The sequence below is a fragment of the Chenopodium album genome, chromosome 12, assembly GCF_948465745.1.
Source record: "Chenopodium album chromosome 12, dcCheAlbu1.1, whole genome shotgun sequence".
Classification (NCBI taxonomy): domain Eukaryota; kingdom Viridiplantae; phylum Streptophyta; class Magnoliopsida; order Caryophyllales; family Amaranthaceae; genus Chenopodium; species Chenopodium album.
Genome location: NC_137845.1, coordinates 468089 through 485324, shown reverse-complemented (window position 1 = coordinate 485324; position 17236 = coordinate 468089). Strand labels below are relative to the sequence as shown.

Sequence of the window (17236 nt, the reverse complement as noted above, 5' to 3'; positions counted from 1 at the left end):
GATCTTGCCGGCTTCCCCCTCCCCTTCCTGGGGCAGAGGCTCTCGGCCTACCACTTCCGGACAATGTCCCTTCATGCTGATTTTGCCCTCTTCCGACAACTGCATTTCTACTACTAGTTTTCATCAATTCTTCACTCTTTATGTAATCATGGGCTTTACTGAACGCCGCTGCCAATGTCGGCAAATTTTTCCTCGTAAGATAACGCTTGAAATCAGAATCAACCAAGCCATTCATCAAAGCCATTACAGCTATTTCTTGTTGCAGTTTTGGGATTGTGTTTGCCTCATTATTAAATCGCTTAATGTAATCCCTCAGAGACTCATCTGGCCTCTTCTCAACAGCCATTAGCTCCCCAGAGGTCCTCTGCCGCACACTATTGCTGACATACTGACCCACAAACATTTCGGTCAACCTTTCAAAACTATCCACCGATCCAACTCCAAGGTTGTTAAACCAATCGGCCGCAGCCCCAATCAAGGTAGTTGGAAAGACCTTACACCAAACTGCATCTGAATTGGTATACAACATCATGTGTCCCTCATAGGACGTTATAAACCTTGCTGGGTCTCCCCTTCCATTATACCTACAAGTCGGCATTTTCACCTTTTCCATCGGCTGGTCTAGAATATTCTGTGTAAATGGAGATGCCCTTAACTGCACCACGGTTCGCACTGCCTGCCCATCTACTTGCGAACTTCTCTGCTGTTGGGTTCTTGTACTAACGGTATGACTTGAGGATTGCTCAACCCGTCGCGACATAGTGTGAGTTCTTACCGGCGACTCATGTTGGGGTCTCCTGGGCGAGTTTATCAACTGATTATGTTGCTCTCCCTGATTGTTGTGTGGTGTTCCCATATCGGCCTGAGCGGCCCCCCTTTCAGCTTGTGCCATCTCAGCCTCCTTTCTCTTCTTACTCATTGCACTCATCACCCTTGCTGCTATCTCCAATTCATCTGGTGTGAATGCTGCCATAGGATCCTCTGCCTCCCCTCCACCCGCAGGGGAGGTTAACGGCATATGAAACTGGTTATCCTCCAAGGTATGAGTTTCATCCACTATCTCTACCTGAGGTTGCTCTACTGATTGGTTTACTACTTTTCTTGTCACTAGTGTTTCATTATTTCCGGCCATGATTATTGTTGTTATATATATTTATTTGTGTGAGGTTCTTAGGCGATAGAAGTGATCAATGTCCCCTCCTTTTAGCGCCAAATTGTATGGGATGATATGTAGGCAAGGCCGATATCTTGAAGAAACGCGTGATCAAACCTTCAGTAATTGCGAAAAGGCGCTGATATGTACCAGAAAGTAGACATATCGGCTTGTCGGAATTCGGCACGTGGCAACAAAAGCTTGACACTTGGCTCAAGAAGCTTTGCATGGATGAGAGCCACCTGTCAAGTTGGATCATTATAAATAGTAGGTGAGACCTCATTAATGAGGATTTTAATTACACTCTCTCTACTTTCTCTCTCATACTTATCTTCCTTTCTTAAACACTTGCTGACTTTATCATCGGAGTGGTTATCCCCGGATCACCCCGGGGTTAGCTAACTTCTTCTCATTGTGTAGGTTCTCAGCTTGCCGATAGGAGTATCAGGATCTCGGGTTCGAGTTTTTGGGGATCAGATCCAGACAAAAACAGTACATGTGGAAGAAAAAGGGATGAAAGGAAGAAACACGTAAGAAGGTGCCAACAAGACAACGACACCAAGCTCAGTTAGTCAACAGTGCTAATTTGATAAACCCCATAACATACTTCCACCTACTACTACCTTCATACACCAAAAATTTTAATTAAATTTGTACAACACTAAAAACAAAAACCAACAAAATTAGAATTAAATTAAATTACCCCCTAATTAATTAAATTAAATTTAAAAATTAATAAAAACGCACGTCTATCATCAATGGAATATGACTCTCCTGTTCGTAGCAGTCCTCCTCAATACTAAGTCCTCGTTATATATAAACACCCAACTATGTGACTCTATTTATTATTATTACTCTCCATTTCTTCCACCATCACCATTTTCGTGACCAAACTCTCTTCTTCTCTCTCTATTTTCTCTCTCTTCTTACTTTTTTTTTCTCTCTCTTCTGAGAAAAAAAACTATCAAACTTCCATGGAAATGGAGCTTAGTAAGATGACAATGGAGATATTCTCCAAGCTCGAGCAACAATGGCTTTCCAGTAATAACAGCAACAACGGCGGAACCGCTAAGAAAGCGAGGATACTCAGCATCGATGGCGGAGGAACCTCCGCCGCCGTTGCGGTTGCCTTCTTAGTTCATTTGGAGGAGGCGATTCGTTTGAAAACAGGTAATCATGATTCACGAATTGCTGATTTTTTTGATATTGTTGCCGGAACTGGAATCGGCGGTCTTCTCGCGGCGATTCTCACGGCGGCGGATTCTTCCGGCCGTCCGATGTTTACGGCGAAGGACGCGGCGAAATTCCTCGTCGGAAATTTCTCGGCGATGTTTAAGCCAAAGCGCGGCGGAGTTCTCCGTCGCCGGAAATCTCGCCGATGCTCCGGTGAAAGTCTCGAGAAGGTTCTAAAAGGAGTTTTCTCGAAGAATGGGAAGAAAACTCCGATGACGCTGAAGGACACTTGTAAGCCGATCCTTATTCCGTGTTACGACCTCAACACATCTGCGCCGTTCGTTTTCTCACGCGCTGCTGCTAGCGCGTCGGAGTTTACGTCGTTAGACTTCGAGCTTTGGAAAGTGTGTCGCGCTGCAATGGCGACGCCGTCGGTGTTTGAGCCGTTCGAGTTAACGTCCGTTGACGGCAAAACGGCGTGTTACGGCGTTGACGGTGGTTTAGTGATGAATAATCCGACAGCTGCAGCTGTTACTCATGTTCTGCATAATAAGGTTGATTTTCCGTCGGTAAACGGCGTTGAAGATTTACTGGTATTGTCTTTAGGTAACGGAACGTTGAGTAGTAGTGGAAAATTAACCGTGAGCAGTAAAAATGGAGAATGTTCAACTGATTCTGTTGTAAACATTGCTGTTGACGGTGTTTCCGAGACAATTGATCAAATGCTAGGCAACGCGTTCTGTTGGAATCGTAACGATTACGTTCGTATTCAGGTAATTTCTTTGTTTAATTTAAGTCAAACTCGTTATTAATTATTAGCGATTTTTAATTAATTAGGATTATTTGTTCGTTGTTGAGTAGATTAACCGTTAGAAATCGACATTAACGAATATGAATGATGATTAGAGAGGTATGAAATGATCGTAGTAGTGTATGATGTATGATGAAGCATGGAGTAATAAATTTTGGATGGGACAACAATTTATATTAGAGACCGACGAAGGTCGACAACTTCGTCAACTATGTTATATGTGTAATAATTGTGCAGTCGCATAATTCACGGATTTTATGTTTAAAATAATTTTGCCGACACTTTTGCTAAAGAAGGAAAAAAAAGAGAAATAGAAAAGGCAAAATCATATCTCAAGATTGTATTTAATTTTTTTAGCACATTGTTTTTATCCTGTTGAGTCACAAGTGGTATGTGTTAATCATTTTTTTGGATATGAAAAATACACAAGAAGTTAGAATAGTTGGTAGTATAGCCTAACTTATTCCGGCTAGTAAAATAAGGAAATTTACTATCTCGAAAAATAATCGATATTATCTAGATGTACTTGAATGAATGTGGTAAATAAGACGTGCTTGGAGAATGTAATTATGTTGTTTTACTAGGTAAATGGATGTTTTCTCAAAAAAAAAAAAAGGTAAATGGATGTAGATTAATAATGTATTGTGCGCATTTTACTAGTAGTAATGCATTGGTACTAATGTCGGCATTGTATGTATGTACAGGCAAACGGACTAGGAGGATTGGAACCAACAACGATGGAGGAAGTGTTAAAGGAGAAGGGTGTGGAGTCGCTAACGTTTGGTGGAAAACGTATGTTGGGAGAGTCAAACGGGGAGAGAATCGAGGCGTTTGCACAACGCCTCGTAGCTGCATCAGGAAAGAGCAGTCTGCCACCTAGTCCATACAAATCTCTGAGTCCTATGCTTGATGGGCGTTAATTAAGGCGTTAATCACATTTTGTCTGGTCGAACTACCTGTCATTAGTTAGTAGTGTTTTTTGTGCCCCGTTAATGGTGGTGTAGAATATAGAAATGCAGTTTGTAAGATTGGAACCTACCTCAGGTTTAAGTAACCTGCTACTAACTCTTTGTGTATGCCAACGTAGGTGTGTGAAATCTATGACTATATAATACTCTCTAAATAGAGCTTCTCTAAGCTCTATCTGACTATGTAATTTATATTTCTTTGTTTTTTGTAATCCAAGTGAGAAAAATATAGGGTCGATAAGATCCAGATTAGTAACTGATAATCTTGTGTCTTTCCCTCGTGCTTCCGCTGATTAAATTAACCAGATCACGTAAAATGTGGATTGATTCGGGGATTAATAAACCATAAATTATTCTAGTTAGTTTCCAGTGATTAGAGATTCAGAGTTCACAGTTCACAGCTCAGGTTTTACTGTTTAAGTAAACAATAATTAAAAGCTTGATGAAGACGGTCAGAATCAAAACGCCGTGCTTATTTAATTTTAAGTAAGATTTAGTCTAGGTTTAATTATACAACTCGTAAAGCTCAAGTTGACAGATAATTAATCCCCGATAATTACGAGAAAATTGGAATCTAAATATGTAAAAAGAAGATTTGAGAGGTTAAGCTTTATTCTGTAGACAGTAGTTACTAAAGCAGTAAAGTGGGAATCCTGTAGATGGGTAGTACACTAGTACTAATAGTACTAATGCAGTAGTACTTAATGTCAAAATGTCACATTTTGTCAGTTAATGTCTGAATATTGCTCCACGCCGAAATGTCTCCTTTTGACTTGATTAACTTTTCCGTGAATATGCAGTCTAAATTGATAAGAGTGTTTCAAGCTTTCAACGAGTACTCATAACCAGATACTCTAAAAGACGACACCATGTCCGAAAAGGGGCTACAATCTGAACCCCGTCAAACCCAACTGATGGCAAAAGAGCACGACCATTATTGAACCTATACTTGAACCTCCTCAGACACGATTAATAGTGAGAGAGAACGAGTATTAACAAGTTATAACCGTATGTAACACAGAGAATACAGCTCTAATGCCTCTAAGTACAAATTGACACACAAAAAATTAGCCAACCTACTCGGACACGACTAATAGTGAGAGAAAACGCGCATTTTCAAACCCTATATTGGTCTGTAATACAAATAACATAGCTCTAAGCTCTAACTATGGAATGACACCAAAAATAAAAAAAAAATAAAAAAAAAAGGTTTAAGCTAACATGAAAGAAGGAAAAGGGTTACTTTAAGGTGAATATGGCAGAGGAGAAAATGTGAAGGTACACAGATAATATTGCAAGGGTAGATTGGATCTTCATATTCAGATAAACACGATTACATGATACATCAGATTCTCAAGATCTGAGAATACAAAAACATGGAAAGATAATTATATAGATCTGAATTAGCTTAGCTATGGAAATCAGAAGCTTCAATAAGATCTTGCAACTAACTGAACTAAGAAGTACTTCTATTAATTAGCAGGACAAAAACACATGGAACGTGTGGGAGCAGATGTTAATACTGCTGGGACATAATAAAAAAGAAGATATTTGTCTTTCACAAAATTCGATACCCCTCCGTCGGTTCTGAGTTTTAATTGTCATATTGTCCCAATATCGGTTTATTTTTTGTTACACTGCTTCACTAAATTAACCTACTATATTGTCCCAATATCGGTTTATTTTTTGTTACACTGCTTCACTAAATTAACCTACTGTATTACATTGATAATCTCTTCCATGTCCTGTATCCGCCACTCCATTATAGTAGGGATATGTTTGAAAACCCAACCATAAAATCTTTCGATGCGATATACTACGTATCACTTATTGTATGTGACTATTATTTCCACACGGAAAGTTCTAATATGGAGAAAAAATCAATTTCTGATTTAAGATTTGAAAGGATTTGGTGTACCAAAATGAATTGATTTGTATCTGATGAGGGACCAACAATGGCATCACCAAATAAAATTCCCAGATATTTCATTATAAGCTGAAAAGGAGGTGGGGAACAAAATTTTCAGCCTGGTACATGAGTTGCTCAATCAAGTACACCGACAGCTTGAATCGAACAAAATCAAATAGAATGATCATCTAAGAAAATACCTGGAGCTAAATTCAATTCCAAAAAAATCTACGGAGTACTAATTTTACAGAGGAAATAACTATACGAACAATGAATGAACTTCTGCTGGGATATTCATGCTTCTTAATCCCGGAAGTTTCTGGTTGGAGAGACTTACAGGATCCCTAAAAAGGAGAATGGATTTTCAATAAACCATCATAATATTATACAGCTTGAACGTTTTTACTCCATAAAGACGATTTCCTAACAGTGTAAATGGAATTTAGGAGTTTCAGAGGAATGTAATCCATTCTATTATCAAGGATGGAATTAATCTGAACTACACTTGGTACCCGTCCCTATCTCAGAGTAAACCTAGGTGGAATCGAATATCCTTACTTACTGATGGAATCATAATCTAAACCGACAATGAGAGAGACTCCCTAATTAGGAGGGCTGTCCCCATACCGCCTTTGTAACCTATCTTAACATCCTGAAAATGGGGATAAACTTCCCAGAAGTCCTTGTTTAAATTTAAACAAAGAAAATTTGAGCTACTTCCATGAAGAAATAATTGTTATATAATAATTAGGCAATTTAATCTAGTAATGCAACAAAAAGTTCAAGCTAACATACAAACACAATGCTAGTTAAAAATAATATCCAACCACGGAAATCTTAACTGCTATGATTTCCACAAAACTGCCATTAAACATTGGTTAAAACTCGTTAAAATTCACCCAACCCTCTATCTCTATGTACATGAATACCTTGAGTCAGTAGAAGAACCCAAAAAAAAGTCCTCTACATTCTGTCTTCATAATGCCTCATGAGAAAAAAAATTCTACACCTTGCTACGTATGACTTTCTTTAAGAAGTATTTTTTTGACAATTTGACATCCAGGAAAAAAAATCTTTACAAACATTAAATCATACGAAGAAGTATTATACAGTAATTATAATCACATAGAAATGCAATTACTTTTCAGACCCTGGCATGAAATTGCATTGCATGTAAAAATGCAAAAATAACATAGATAATCAATTTAAGCTTAGAAATGCAATTTTCTGTAAAAAGTGTTCCTTCTTCCATTGTCCAAAAAATACTGATTAACTATATTCTCTAGCCAAGAAAAACAAAACCTTCAACTTAGGACATGATCAGATTTAGATCTAAATAAATTGCGGTGGTCCATATCTGATCATTAACATATACTAGTAGTCTCATATACAGTACATGAAAATAAATAGCAATCCTCTCAACGATGTTTTGATGATGATAGCATAGCAAGAAAGTATCTTGTACTAGATAGGGGTACAAGAATTCGTGATCTGTAAATGAAATCAAACTTCACTATTGGTGCCACTGGTATCGTTTCTCACAAATAACAAAATCGATTCATTATTGTGTTCATGAACTGATTGGCACAAAAGAACAAAACCCCCAATAACTCACCAAGACAATAATGGGAGCATCAACAACCTCACAGCTGCCAACAGCTACTGAATAGCAATTTTTGCAGCAACCAATTTTCAGAATTTGAACACTTCAACTTAGCTCGACTTATTATACAGGACTTGCCATAAAAAACATTATCTTGGTCCAAAGGCAACTGGCCGAACAGGAAGCCATTCAGGAAATATTGCAACCAACATTTTTAAAACACGGATGAGGCAGTATATTCTGACATATTAAAAAATGTATCAAGCAAAGAAGATCGAAGTAGACTTGTGAATGACATTAAAACAAGAGAGCAACATTCTAGGGATCATTTTTGTTATTTTTTTTTTTGTTTAGAAAAGGTAAAAAATAAGTTGATCTAGAAGAGCCATGTTTTGTAACTCCAAAAATTCTAGTAGTATAATAGTCTCCAACTATTGCCCATAAGCAAAATAAGACTACAGGTCAACAGCAGCCCAAAAAATAAAAAGGAAATTAACCCATTCTTAAGATTCACAGACAAATTGAGTGTATGATAGTTTCAAAAATCACCAAGCCCCTCTTGGAGTCTCCTTTAGTATAAAACTAAATGCAGTCCAGATTTTGGAGAATTTTCTACTCATTCAAACATTAAGTTTCAGCACACACAATCTTATAGTTTCAAGGTAGATTACACTAAATACCTGGTGTGGACAACTTGTAGCAAGTAACAACCATCATCCAATTTGTAATACATAAGCTCTCCTAGGATTTGGGTACGGTTACGCTAAGAATCTTGACATCTTGGTATGGCTTGTCGTCTCTGTCAGTCTTCACTTTTTCTATGGCCTGTGTGAAAGTAAGAAAAAAATGACAGTTAGGCTAACAGTATAACTGAAAATATCAAAACTAACAATGTGTAGTCGAACATATAGCAGCTTAGGAAATTTAAAAAAGTGTCCTGTCATACCTGTACAACGTCCATTCCCTTGACTACTCTACCAAAAACTGTATGTTTGTTATCAAGCCATGGAGTAGCTACCGTGGTTATGAAAAATTGTGAACCATTAGAATTAGGACCGGCATTTGCCATAGAAACTGTGAAGGGCCTGTCATGCCGCAAACTGTACACCAGATACAGATAACAGATAATGTTAATGATGAGATACTAATATCATTCAATAACAAGAAATAAACATTTGTAAATGAACAAAAGCTTGCACCCTGCATCCATAATACATAATGTTGAATGAAATTCTTATCGATGATAACAAAAAGTTACATATGGGAGTCCTATTTTCAGAATCAATTACCATCAAAACACAGATAAACACACATCCAGGCACGCAAACACACAGAGCAACAACTTCATACATTAAACAAAAAAATTGCATTGAGTACCTCTGTTTCAATCTTTCAAATTACCTAAGCCAATCCCTTTGTTTCATGATACCAATTGCAATATTAAGTCACCTTAGAATAACACAGCAACAACTATCAAATCTTTTATCTGTGTGCATTAACTTTAACGAGAGGGCAGCACATCTAAAGACAGCTACGAGGTCGCGATTACAGAGTGAAATGCCTTCAAATAGACTACGGCATGTTCAAGGAATTAGCTCCTACGAGTCTAAGGCAAGGTTCATCAAGAAGAGTCATAAGCCAACCTTTTGTCATTCCTTCTTTTCCATTGGGTGGAAACCTGGTAGGTATAAGATATTGCCAAGTAAATTTGTTTCAAAAATCAACTCTTAAACTACAGTTCTCTCTTATGAATAATTTTCCAGATTAATTAGAAAAATACGATGATTGAATCTGTTAGGTGGCCATACTCCATATACATGAAAACTGAAAAATAAGAACTGGTATTCAGATAGTCTAAGAAACCAGCAGTTGGCATAAAAGATGTCACCTTTTGTGAAATTCATCCTCAAATTCCCTTCCCCAAATTGATTGCCCACCAGTTCCATCTCCAAGTGGATCTCCTGTCTGAACCATGAAACCTTTAATGACACGGTGGAAAATCAGATTATCATAATATCCATTCCGACAATGCGTGGTAAAGTTTTCCACAGTTTTTGGACATTCTTCTGGATAGAGCTTCATGTGAATGTCTCCCATTGTTGTGTTTAGAATCTGGATCAGAACAAGGAAAAAGAAAGGATGATAAAACAATAAAGAAAGACTAGAGATTTACAACTAAAGCTCCAAAAACCATATATACAAAATATAAAAAAGTAAAATTAAAAAAAAAGACCTTCATGTTAAAAAAAATAAAATAAAATAAAATAAAAAAAAAGGTCATAGGTTATCCAAAGAATTGTTAATACTTTTATATAATCTGAATATAGTCAAAGGGATTAGAGCATGCAGGATCTTGAAGATACTCAGAAAATAGGTTGGGGTAATATCTCCAGTGGAAGATGTTAAACACAAACACTCGAGGATGACAAAATTTTTAAGGGAATAGGAGAGAAGGCTTTACCCACTCCACATTACCCATCAACCCTTATCAATCCCACCTCCCAGCCGCTCCATAAAATTAAGGGCCTTTTTTTTTTTTTTTTAATTAATTATTACCTGATGTAGATGTGTTGCAATATATTGGAAACATCTATCATAGGTGAGTCTTCCAGTTTTAAGAAATCAAAGGAATTATAATCAGTTATGTGGTTTTTGCACATATGCATGTTTTAGAAAGGATACTATACTGGGAAACATAGCAATGATAGCTTACCACGTTGTCTGGTAGAGATGTTGTTGCTGAATTTCCTAATTCTGATACAGCCAAGAGTTCATCTGCGGGAGGTTTTTCGTTAAACACATCCCGTCCCTTGGTGGCATCTTCAGTCTCTTCTGGTTCTCTCCGACTGGGTTAGGCAATATCTTGTATGAGAATTAAATCATAAACGCTAAACGTCTAAACCTCAACTCAAGCTCTTACGTACAAGGCTATTAGATGAGCAAGATCTACAAAGAACGATACATTGGATTCATTGAGAACATACCTAAATAAATACAGTCTGTGTTTTTTGAATGCACAACATATCAAAGTTGGATCTATCAAGGGGTCTTTGCTTTCATTAACATTAACAGCAGCTGTGGGTATCTTTCTTGCTCTTTTATTACTTCGGTCACCTTGATACAGGGCAATTCTTAAGAACCTGTCATTACTTTCCACCTTACCAAGAATTCGTGACACAGTATTGGTGTGCAAATTTACCACCTGAAACAAATTTATTGAACTGAATCTCATAAAATAACAGCATAACAAATTAACAATCTAATAGAAACAGTAAATATACATCTACAGCATAAACTAATGACATACTTTAATACCGAGGAGTGTAGCATAGATAAGGAAGTTTGAGCTTTCATCAAAGACTGCATTTGGTTGAGGAACAGCCTCTGTTTGCTCAATTTGCTTTTCAACAGCCATTCTTCTTCCAAAATCAATGGCCTCCAGACGATACACAGGATTATCACTTCTTTGTAGATCTTGAGCCACCTAAATAAGAGAATAGCATTACCTCAGTAGAGATTTAAGAAACACAGGTTTAAAGTAAAAATTCAATAAATAACAGAGGACTTTTCCAATTTAACCCTACCTCGAGTGATTCATCATATACTCGCCTCAATTTACCAGTCCTATACCAAAATACACGTATCCTGCGGTCAGGTGAGGTAACAGAAAATTGCTTACCATCAGGACTCACCTAAGGAATAAAACATCAATTCTTAAGTCAGCATAGCATAAGAAAAAAGAAAACAAAAAAAAAAACACTTTATCCCATTAATCAGATTTACACTATCCTTTTAAGAAGATAGATATCAAAGCATAAGCAAAACCCACAATAACATGCACAACTACAATCACAACCAAAGTTAACGGGGGCGAAAAAACAGTAATGCTAATGCAGATACAAATATTAGAAGAGAGATAGTACCTCTATTGCAGAAACTGTTGTTTTACACTTCACCATTTCAAAAAGATTTGTATCAGTTTTCAACTTGAAAGTAATTCTGCAAGCAGGGAATAAATCTGTCAGCTACAGCTTTTAAGTTTCAAAGCTTAAAAGGAAACCTTCTCTTCTATAAAGACTACATGAAAAGTACATTTGTGTTTACATGCATACTATATGCAAAAGAATCATAACATACAGAAAACAGAAACCTTCTAGCTAACACTTGGATTTTATCATGTTACTGGTCTGGAAAGAGGGTGGAGAGACACCATGCATCCAATAACACTTACTCTTCTACAAGTTCACATTCCCTCCCCCCAAAGCCACTTCTCGATTCATGACTCTCAAGTCAGAACATTGTCAATCCAAAATCTTCAATTGTGCTAACTTGTATGCTACCAGAGTAACCAGACATTAAAATACAGGACATGATGAGTGCGATACACCATACAAATTAAAGTGTATTTTTATGCTACCAGCTATTGTCCCTGTCCCCTATGGTATAGATAAAATAGCCAACTCATTAAAGACGTTTTTTAGATACCTGTCAGAAGAAATGTTATGCTATAGCCTCATCATGGTCATATAAATTAATTGCAGATAGGAAAGAAATGGGAGCATTCTTACAGAAGAATGTAATAGGCTGACCTATTGTGTGTGTGTGTGTGTGTGTGTGTGTGTGTGTGTGAGAGAGAGAGAGAGAGAGAGAGAGAGAGAGAGAGAGGGAGAGAGAGAGAACAAAAGCAGTATGCTGTGTTTTACTTTAGATCTAGTTGCTTAGATGCATTCCAAAGCTATTCAAATATTGGAACATGCTCAAATACAACAGGGAAATCATAAAAACAACTGAAAAAGTACATACCCATTCTCAGAAAAATCAAGTGTCACAGGATCCCAGTACTCAAATATTCCCCTTGTATCTGCAGAAATAACGGCATCAAATACAGGGTTGTATTTCATGACTTTCACCGGTCCAGCGTGTATCTTCCAACAGAGGAGTTCACGTTAGCAAAAAAAACATAAAAACTACTGGCAAAAGAAAGGAATGCAAAGTTATTTTTCTTTATTATTCTGCTTTATCTTAGCTTCCCCCCCCCCCCCCCCAAATCCCTCGTGTTATCACCCCTATCCCTTTGATTATCATAAGCATCACATTAGCAATTATATATACCTTTTTGGAAATGATTGGATCATTATTTCCAGCTCGCACATCGTATATATGCACAAATGGTGAGTCCCGATCACTAATGGCCAGCTTTGCTTTAATATCTCCTTGTTTGTAAACCCACTCAACAGCACCCGGGATATATGGTAAACGAACCATGACCATCATGTCATAGTTCACCACATCATACACTTTCACAGATTGATCACTGGAAATTGTACAACAAAGCAAGCCATCAAAACTAACCTGCAAAACTGGATTAAGTCAGGCTGAAGACAGTATAAAGCTTATAATCCAAAGAGTTAGCAGTGAATGTAACAATGTGTAAACAGCAACAGCACCTGGGATATATTGTAAATGTATACAACAACAATATGATAAGTAGTTGGCTAACATGACTTATCACAAGTAACCATATTTAAATGTCGTTTCATGTCCATAAGATGTGACTCATTATTTATGCTGGCAGACATATACCTACTGCAACTCTCATCCTTTATCCAGGTTGACTGGCAGTAAATGGCACAAAGTGATTGTAACAATGTGGCTATTGATTTATTACAATTTATGCGACATTTAAAGCACATTGCTATTTCAGAGTAAACTTGTGAACCACAGAGTGGACAATAATTAAGGTTGAACAAATACATCACTCATTCTCTAACCTCATTATAACACACACAGAGCTAAAACTAAAAACATACATATAGATTATGGAAATATTAAATGCTTATGGCAATGCCAATGCATATACAAAGTATTTATTTAAGAATTATGACAGTGCCTTTAAAATAAAGACTGCAAAGGCAGCATTTAGAATTCTTCAATATAAGCAAAAACATGGAAACAAAACAAGAGAAGATACAAACAGAACGAAGAGCACAGTAACTCACAGCTAATCCTTCGATGGGCCCCAGATGAGATCTAAAATGCTTTGCAAACTCAATGCCGATTGGCCTCTTCTTCCAAAATTTCAGATGGCCTACAGAAAATGACACAATGAGTAGGATGTCAATAACAATAATGATAAATGATTTTTTTTATTTATTTATTTTTTTTGAAAAAAAACCCTTAGTTTTGATGAGCTGGTTGCTAAAACACATTGAATCTCGCGCTTAATTATAACAAATTACCAGATAAACTTAGTAAATATAATGCAAACGGAAAACCCATATAAAATATTAACAAGCTAATAAACATGACATAGAGCATAATTGAGTATGAAACAGTGATGGGATGGGAACATCATAATGGAATTAGCTTTGAGAACGCCAATTTTTTATTGAGCTTAAAAAAAAGATTTAAAAAAAATATATATTTTTCTGGACAAACTCATCAAAAATATCATTAAAATCAGCGCAGACCAAACAGTTTTCTTGTTTTTAATTTTCTTTGACAGTTCTAAATCAAGTTCAATGAATGACTAAATGGCAACGTTTTATCGACAAATTATGTAACCATTATTCCACACACTAGGTTAAACACATCAATCACCAAGACTGTGAAGGACGCATGGTCACATACAATAAAGTTTAAACCAACTTTTGCAGTAAATCCAAGACTAACTTCATTGTTTTGTATTATGATTGATCTATAGGGCGTTCATTTGCATATTTTAATATTTACTTGTTAATTTGTTACGAAGTATTTTATTGCGCTGTCTTCAGACTTTAGGCATTTCTTTTTTCTCTTTAATCCACCCTTTACATGCTCCATTGACCCTGTGATGAACCCAAGTCAACCGATGTTGGTGTACACGAGGCGCGAGAAAGGGAGGCAGCAGCAGCAAGCATAGGGAAGGCATTTCTTTGCAAAGTGCCAAAAACAATTAAGAAGAATGAAGGAAGGAAGGGCAACCATCTTTAGCTATGTTCATTTATGGTTTTTCTAAATTAGTAAAGTAGTCACATGTACTCTCCCTAAGGTCAGCCTTGACCATTAGTATAAGTATGATAGTTTGATCTTGTAGTAGTTTTATTCAGAAAATTGTGAGGAAACTCTTGGAGAGTAGCAACCTCAAGTTGCTTAGAGATTGGCAGCCTAAAGTTGCTACTTGTATCCCCTATTCGAATGTTAATCAATTAGTTGATAAGCCTTCCTTACCTTAATTTGTGTTAATTACAATTTAATTAGCCAATCCATAACAGACCCATTCTCTATAACATCCCCAGTTCTCAATAAATTCTAAAAAAAGTTGTATTGGCTAAATACAACAACCTTTTTTTCCAAATTCTTGCATAGGCAGCATGAAATTTAAACTTTAAACATAGCAATAATTATTGTTGAGGATCATAAAACCACGACTTTCTTCTTTAGAGAAGTTTGTACAAACCTTTTATTAAGTCATCCACAACTCCACAGGCCACCCTTTGGTACTGCAAATGCTATCTATTTACAGTTATTTTTGTCGTAGTCTTATATTCGACATGTTTGGCTTAAAGTAACCAATACGCAGGCTTATAAGAGTAGCAGCTAAGAGACACCTAAAACTAAACTAAAGGGCAGGAAACATCAGGCGATTAGCATTTACGTATTTGCTCCATAACAATAAACTTATTCACATTAGACACCTCACAGCTTTTACAATCCAAGCTAACCCAAACTAGAATCCAACAAAACCAACAACATAATTCAAAGCACATCATGTAACAGATTGAAATTCAAAGCAAGCAAGGCCATTTCACTCACCATCGTAACTTCCGGTTATGAAGAAATCAGCACAAGAAACTGCGACATGGGTGACCACATCTCGATGCATATAACTCTTCTCATACCTGTTTAAACACAAACACTCACATTGTAATTCCTCCACCCAATTCAGGTAACACAACCATATTCAAGCAGAAAATTAAAAAGTTTTTTTTTTATATATAATAAACAGAAAATTAACAGTTAATTACACAGTACACATCAAATTAAACCTCAAACACTTGAAAATTAGGAATATACCCAAATTAAAATCACTGAATTGCATCACAGCCCCATTTTCTCAGCTAACATACCCATTTCACTCGAATTTTAAACAACCCCATCATCCCAATCATAACAAACTTAAACCACATTATAAAGTATAAAAAATAATCAAAATTAAGAACAAGAACCCTAAACCCAAAAGAGGGGAGAGAAAGAGAGAGAAATTACATATTGGCGCAGGGAAGAGAGTCGAGGTAAGCATGCTCGAACTGAAGAGGGCGTTTAGGGCGACGTTGTGGAGGAAGAGCTGGGCCCACCGCCACTTCCCCTCCTTCTTCTTCAACTCCTTTAACTGCTGCTGCTTCTTCTCCATTGCTGGGATTTATTAACTGGGTATCTGCAACTTCGGTCAATTTCCCATTCTCAATCTCAATTTGAGGCTCCTCCATTAATTTGTGCTCTTATTTCTCTGTACAACAATGGCGGTTGAAGTTGGATTTGAGGTTTCTGGAGTTCGAGCAAAGAAGTGAAATTTTTTCACTTTTTTTGAAGGTGAAATGAAGAAGATGAAAAATGGGAGATTTTGATTATGGGTTTGTGTAGTTGGGCTAATGTCCAATAAATTGAGTAAGAAATTTGGGCTTTTTCCAAGAAAAATATTATGATAATTCTTTGGGTTTTGATTGTTGTGATTTCTTGTATAGTTGTTTATAACTAGTACTACTAAAATTGGTATGTTTTCATGTGGCCACATTCTAGGCTTCTAGCATGCCACTTAAAGATTAAGATGGCCTTCTCCTTCTTACAACTCACATCCAAGACTCAACACTAATCCTTTACTCTACCCATTCACTCACAATGCTCTAGTAAAGATGGCACTGTACTGAGCCGGCCCAAAGCCCATCACAACCCAGAACGAAAAAAGCAAGACATGGTACTGTGCGTGTAACCTACTAACCTGTGGGCCGCCTTTATTTGGGAGAAGCACGATAAGGCACAGCATAGGCGGGCCCGACACGACAAAGCATGCTAAAATCAATGCAATTTTGCTTAGGCACGCAAGTCTAGCACGGCCGGACACGATGGCACGTAGGCCTGGCCATGCACAGGCCAAACTTCTAAAAACTTTGGTCCGGCCCAGCACGAAATCCGTGGGTCGGGCCTAACTAACCCGAAACCAATCTGGCATGAGGCATGACCCAACACGGCTCAGAGCCATCTTTATGGTCTAGTTAACGCATATTAAACTGTGCACTCTAACGCACATTTTTCATGGTGTACTTGGAACATAGTTAGATTACAAGAAATGTGACGTCTTTTGCCTATATTATTTTGATTTTGAATTGAATATTCTTTGAATTCGAATTCGTTCTTTCACTTTATATTCCATTCATTATAACCTGTGTTATGTCATAAATATAAACTAGACATTTTCTTTGAGTTTGGCAATATCTTCATATGGTTTGAACTATATAAATGTACTTTGGGCTTGAAGTATATATACTTTTGTGTTTGAAATATGTGTTCTTTCTTTCATAAATGTAAAATAGACATTTTCTTTGAGTTTGGCAATATCCTCATATGGTTTAAACAATATAAA

General features: G+C 36.9%; 2 protein-coding genes across 3 annotated transcripts; one reads left to right on the top strand and one right to left on the bottom strand.

The window, feature by feature from the left end:
• Nucleotides 1-1952: 1952 nt before the first annotated feature.
• LOC145571461 (putative inactive patatin-like protein 9) lies at nucleotides 1953-4288 on the top strand. The gene is made up of 2 exons (XM_081630500.1): nucleotides 1953-3099; nucleotides 3842-4288. Exons 1-2 carry the CDS (start codon nucleotides 2128-2130, stop codon nucleotides 4055-4057), a joined length of 1188 nt encoding a protein of 395 aa, XP_081486626.1. The 5' UTR covers nucleotides 1953-2127; the 3' UTR covers nucleotides 4058-4288.
• A 2993-nt stretch (nucleotides 4289-7281) lies between these two features.
• On the bottom strand, nucleotides 7282-16202 carry LOC145571460 (peptidyl-prolyl cis-trans isomerase CYP71-like). 2 transcript variants are annotated; one of them, XR_014096578.1, is made up of 14 exons: nucleotides 15865-16202; nucleotides 15412-15497; nucleotides 13617-13705; nucleotides 12730-12969; nucleotides 12421-12542; nucleotides 11541-11616; nucleotides 11202-11309; nucleotides 10925-11101; nucleotides 10602-10819; nucleotides 10331-10463; nucleotides 9506-9729; nucleotides 8564-8717; nucleotides 8298-8442; nucleotides 7282-7857 (listed from the first exon to the last, which is right to left on the bottom strand). XR_014096578.1 is itself a non-coding variant. In XM_081630499.1 (13 exons), exons 1-13 carry the CDS (start codon nucleotides 16083-16085, stop codon nucleotides 8359-8361), a joined length of 1932 nt encoding a protein of 643 aa, XP_081486625.1. In that variant the 5' UTR covers nucleotides 16086-16202; the 3' UTR covers nucleotides 7910-8358. The 2 variants fall into 2 exon arrangements, 1 of the variants encoding a protein (XP_081486625.1); XM_081630499.1 differs by lacking the exon at nucleotides 7282-7857 and having other exon boundaries at nucleotides 7910-8442.
• Nucleotides 16203-17236: the final 1034 nt, after the last annotated feature.